Raw genomic sequence first — 5,218 nt, 5'->3', positions numbered from 1 at the left:
AAGAGTATTTTTAATTTCCATGAGTGAACACAGAATAAACTCTGACACTCTTCCTCTCATAGCAGACAAGAGGCTCAAAGACATAGTACTGAGGGACAGACTGTAAATCCCCTACTCACACTAGCAGGCAGTTACGCAAATAGTTCTGTTGAATTAATCACTCACCAATGTAAGGTGAGAAGTTTGAACTACATGGGCATAAAAATAAACCAGGAAACAGACAGGTATTTTAATATATTGTTATGCTAGAAGCAAAAGCAACACAACATACGTGATCCTCCCTAACATGATTTTTGTAAGAGTTTTTTAGTCTCAATAAAATAGTGCTCATTTTCCCCTCTATCTTGTGGTGTGGTATCGTAACATCTATGCTAAAGAAGGAATTCTTTAATACTCGGATGGAAGACTAACACTTGGCACCTAGAGTTGGACATTCGTATTATCTATTCCCATAACCATAACATCCAGGGGGGATACAACAAACTATAAAATTGCTACTTTTGATTTTGGGAATTACTAAATTAGCTAGACAATTCAACAAGCTTTAGCGGGCCAAACTTTACTTACTCTCTATTATCATTTAACTTTGCTAACTCAAGTTAAAAGTATGTGATCAACAGCTATTCTCCAAAGCAGCAGCAAAAGTTCAGAAGTAAAGCAACCCCCCTCACAAGTGTGACAGAAAACATAAAACAAAATCCAAGGCTAATTTCACTAAATGCCTTTTGCTAATCATGATGCAAAACACTGCTCTTAGATTTCTGCACCACAGCTCATTGCAGACATCAGGCAGCTTGTTGTTCATAGTTAGTTCTTCTCCCACGTAGCAGCCGAGAGAATAAACAAGCTTTCATCCCTGTATTTTTATAGTCACACTTCTGTTTATCATATAAAATCATAGGTCTGAACCTGTATAGTGGACATTAATGGGAGATTTGCTCTTTACTTCAGTGGGCAACTAATTAGTTCCCATATTGGGGACCATGATCTGGCAAGAATATTTTATAGCTTAACTTTAAGAATGTGAATAAACACAGGCTAAATCTGCTGTACTGAAGCTTAAATTTTGTTGAATCAGGGAAAGATTTCATAGATTTCATAGACTTAGATTTCATAGACATTAGGGCTGGAAGGGACATCGGAAGATCATCAAGTCCAGCCCGCTGCCCAAAGGGCAGGAAGTCAGCTGGGGTCATAGGATCCCAGCAAGATAAGTATCCAATTTACTCCTGAAAGTGTTCAATGTAGATGCTTGAACCACATCCGATGGCAGGCTGTTCCAGACCTTGGGGGCTCGGACAGTGAAGAAATCCTTCCTTATGTCCAGCCTAAAACGGTCTTGCAGTAGTTTATAACTGTTCGACCTCGTCATCCTTTGGGGCACTCTGGTGAACAAACGCTCCCCCAGATACTGGTGGTCACCCCTGATAAACTTATAGGTGGCCACCAGATCGCCCCTGAGCCTGTGCTTTTCCAGGCTAAAGAGCCCCAAAGCTCTCAGCCTGTCATCATAAAGTCTGTTTTCCTGACCTCTGATCATGCGCACGGCTCTTCTCCGGACTCTCTCAATCTTCTCCGCATCCTTTGGAATTGTGGGGCCCAAAACTGGACGCAGTACTCCAGCTGCGGCCTCACCAAGGCCGAGTACAAGGGGAGAATGACGTCCCAGGATTTGCTTGAGAAGCATCTATAGATGCAAGCCAGTGTTTTGGTCACTTTACTAGCCACAGCATCGCATTGCAGGCTCATGTTCATCTTGTGGTCAATGATGACCCCCAAGTCCCTTTCTTCCGTAGTGCTAGCCATTGTAGCACTGCTGAACATATTATAAAATGTACATATTTTGACTGTATAAAGATTTGAAATACTTAATTTTTAATGGGTACTGTGCAAAGTAATAGGAAGAAAAACATATTTTCCAGGATATTCAGATGTGCTTCATTTGGCTGATGATCTGGAAAGTTAGCTCTGGGTATTAAATAAAAGAAAGTTCCTTTACAGCAAGACAGTAGGAGGTCACTCTAACTCCCATTAAAATTAATGGAAAAATTCCCATAACTGACTCTAGTGGAAGTCAGATCAGAAAATATCCAGGTATTATTTGCTTATACTGTATATTTACCAATCTACTTGTAATTTCTTACGCGTGCTCAGCAGCATTTTTTTCCCCAAAAGCAAAACTCCTGCAAGATGAGGGAAGCAGAAAAGATGTTGCAATGTTTACAAGTTAAGACAGTGCAGCCTCTCTTTATCTGAAGAAAACGAAAAATGCAAATTAGGAGAAAACTTTGTAAAAAGTGTTGGTTACTTAATGTGTGATGATTTTGTAAACAATTTCTACATGCTAACATCAGAAGAGGGACAGAAAATTCCCCAATGTAAGAGATATAAAAGTTGTTTTGCATGGATGGAGGAGGGAAAGAACAGGACAAAAACTGAGACACAATAAAATAGAGTATGGTTGATTACTATTACACCAATTTTTATGGCTTGATGAACTATGAAACGTCTCTGTGAATCACAAATTATGTCATGCTCAATCCAAGGTGTCAATTCAAATTAAACTGCAACATCTTCACACAGTGCACATCCATATAGCATTTTTCATCTTTAGAATCTTTAAGTGCTTCACAAAATGCACAGCTACAGCACTTATAAAATATAATGATTGCCTTTGGGAAGGATAGTAGAAAGTGAGACAAATGAGCTTCTTCCCAAGACTATGGAAAACAAATATTCTGATCACGTGGCATAAGTCATCAGAGCAAACTCCTGTTCTTTTGAAACATGTCACAGAAATGATATGGATAGATTTTTTTTAAACCCAAAAGGCTCCTTTTTACAATATGATAAAAAACACACATACGTGCCTAGATTTGTGTGTTTACCAGGATTATATGCCCAGATAACAGTCATACAGAACCGGAAAGAAAATTGGCTATATGGGGCATGTCCACACGAGCACACACATGCACTTTGAAGTGCCTCAGAGGCTTTTGAAGCACTGCAAAACACACCCTGTGTATGTGATTTGGGTCTCTGCACTGTATAATTGCAGTGCGGAGCCAAATTTAGATACTGGGAGATCCCAGCATCAAAAAAAAAAAAAAAAAAAAAAAAAGGGCACTGAAAAAAGTGGGACAGTGCACATGGCAGCAGCATGTTCCACCCAAAACGGGAGCCTGGCCAGCCAGATCCATGCTCTGGCTGCCAGCCGGGCTCCATGTGTCCATATTGCTGCCACTGCAGTCCTGGGAAGCACTAGGACCGCAAGTAAGGCAGGTGTGGCCAGCCCAGGTGCTGGCCTTAGCTTCCCCTACCCCACTCAGGGCAATATGTCCCACGCCACAGTAAGCGTGCAGGGGCATTTCCCAGGGACAACTAGCAGTGGCACAAATTTGTGCCCTGCTAGTTGTCCCTGGAGAAATGCATGTGCGTGCTCATCTGGACATGCCCCTTAATCACAAAATCTGTGACTCTCTCCTTAACTACAAGGACATGGAAAAACAAGGAAGGAAAAAAGTTACTTGTCCCAGAAGTACCTGCAAGAAGAGTTTAGCAAAGCTGGTACATGCCCAATCTGTGTACACTCTCCTAGTAACTGTATGTGCACGTCTACCTCAGTGGGTCTCTACTTCACAAAAAAAAGATGGCCCTTAGCGTCCATTCAGTGTGCATGATAAAGCTATATGTTTTCAGATCTCATTCAAAAGCTAGCTCTGCAGAAGGAACTGTGCAATGCTTAGCTTGGGCCTAAGGAAGCAAAATGACTCCTCCACCCACTGCCCTCATTGGCTTTGGCTTGGCATATATTTGAGGGGCTAAAGAATGACCGCCTCCTCCCTCCTGGGATTTGAGCCTATTGTTTCAGTATTCCTACGGAGGAGGGTGTCTAGATAAAAACCAGGCTTTTACATCCCTCTAAACCAGTGGCTCTCAATCATTTTTGTACCAAGCCCCCATTTGTAAATATTGATCGCCAGTTCTGACCTAGTGCCACTCACTCCCAACCTGCTGCCCCCCACCCCTAGTGTGGGGGCAAGAGAGGTGCGTGTGGGGCTGGAGGGGCCCCAGGCAGCCCCTTGCAGGCTGGAACTTTGCCAGCCTGCAAAGAAAAAGCCTTGGTTTCCCACATTTTTCTCCTTTAAAGGAGAATCCATTTTTAAAGTTTGTTGATCCATTTTTCAGGGGTGTTGGTTGTGAAATGCTCCCTCTGCCTGATGAAGAGTGTTTGTACCTGAAAGCTTGCAAAGAAGAATCGTTCCAACTATTTTAGTTGGTCTAATAAAAGGAATCAGACTTCCCCAAAGGACCTTGTCTGTTTTGATCCATTTTTAAAGTTGGTTTGGGACCCTTTAATTAATATATTTATTTATTTATTTTTAAATATATTTCGTATTCCAGGTCAAATTAGCCAAATCAGTTTCAAATCATATCGACTGAGCAGAACTCATTCGTTCCAAACACCAAATGGACTGAGCAGGCAGCACTCAATCCTTGCCAACATTATGTTGTACAACCCACCAGTGTCCTCCATCCTGGGCCCGTCGCCCCAGGACTTCAGACGCTCCCAAATCTGTTGGCAGCACCCTCCGCACAGGTCCAAGCCCAGAGGAGGTTTTGGGGTTCGGATGCCCCCCGGTGCTACAAGCCAGCATCCTCCATCCCAGACCCTTTAGTCCCCAGGACTTCGCAGACTCCCTACGCTTGATCCTAGCCACTGAGAGGCCGAGCAGCGACCCTTTCAGATATTCTTGTGACCGTGTGACCCACTTCTGAGTTGGGAAACGCTGCCCCAACCCACGGGCTTGCCCTGCGCCGCTGGGCACAAAACGCAGCCCTCCCAGAGGGTGCAAGCAGCCCAGCCCTGGGGCCTGCTCCTCTCTCCCACGCCCAGGAAGGAGACCAGCCCCGGGGCAGGGGCAAGGGCAGGGCAGGGCAGAGCAAGGCTAGGCTCTGCCTTGGGGGCGCTGCTGCCCTCTCAGCCCCCTCTGTCACCCCCGAGTGCAAACTTTCTGGAGGCAAAACCCCGGGGCCGGGGGGCGCGGACTCACGAGGAGGGGTCCGGGGCGAAGAAATCCACGGCGAAGCCGAAGTAGCTGCCCTCGGAGCCGGAGTAGACGGCGGGGCGATCGGCGTCCAGGTTGAAGGCGCTGCCCGGCGCCAGCCCGCGGCCCAGCAGGAGCAGCAGCGGCGAGACGAGGCAGAGGCAGAGGCG

At 45.1% G+C, this 5,218-nt stretch overlaps 1 protein-coding gene across 2 annotated transcripts in view; it reads right to left on the bottom strand.

The window, feature by feature from the left end:
• ITGAV (integrin subunit alpha V) overlaps positions 1 to 5,218 on the bottom strand; it is an 82,327-nt gene that overhangs the window by 76,231 nt on the left and 878 nt on the right. The window contains exons 1-2 of one of the 2 annotated variants that reach the window (XM_025193473.1): positions 5,055 to 5,182; positions 2,123 to 2,183 (exon numbers count right to left, since the gene is read on the bottom strand). In XM_025193473.1, coding sequence (XP_025049258.1) covers positions 2,123 to 2,160 — 38 coding nt within the window. In that variant the 5' untranslated portion in view covers positions 2,161 to 2,183; positions 5,055 to 5,182. Of the gene's footprint in view, positions 1 to 2,122; positions 2,184 to 5,054 lie in introns of both variants that reach the window. The other variant, XM_025193472.1, reaches the window with a different exon arrangement.

This window comes from Alligator sinensis, unplaced genomic scaffold (assembly GCF_000455745.1).
Source record: "Alligator sinensis unplaced genomic scaffold, ASM45574v1 scaffold1553_1, whole genome shotgun sequence".
NCBI lineage: Eukaryota > Metazoa > Chordata > Crocodylia > Alligatoridae > Alligator > Alligator sinensis.
The sequence above is the reverse complement of the archived record's forward strand: the minus strand, read 5'-3'. Positions and strand labels throughout refer to the sequence as shown.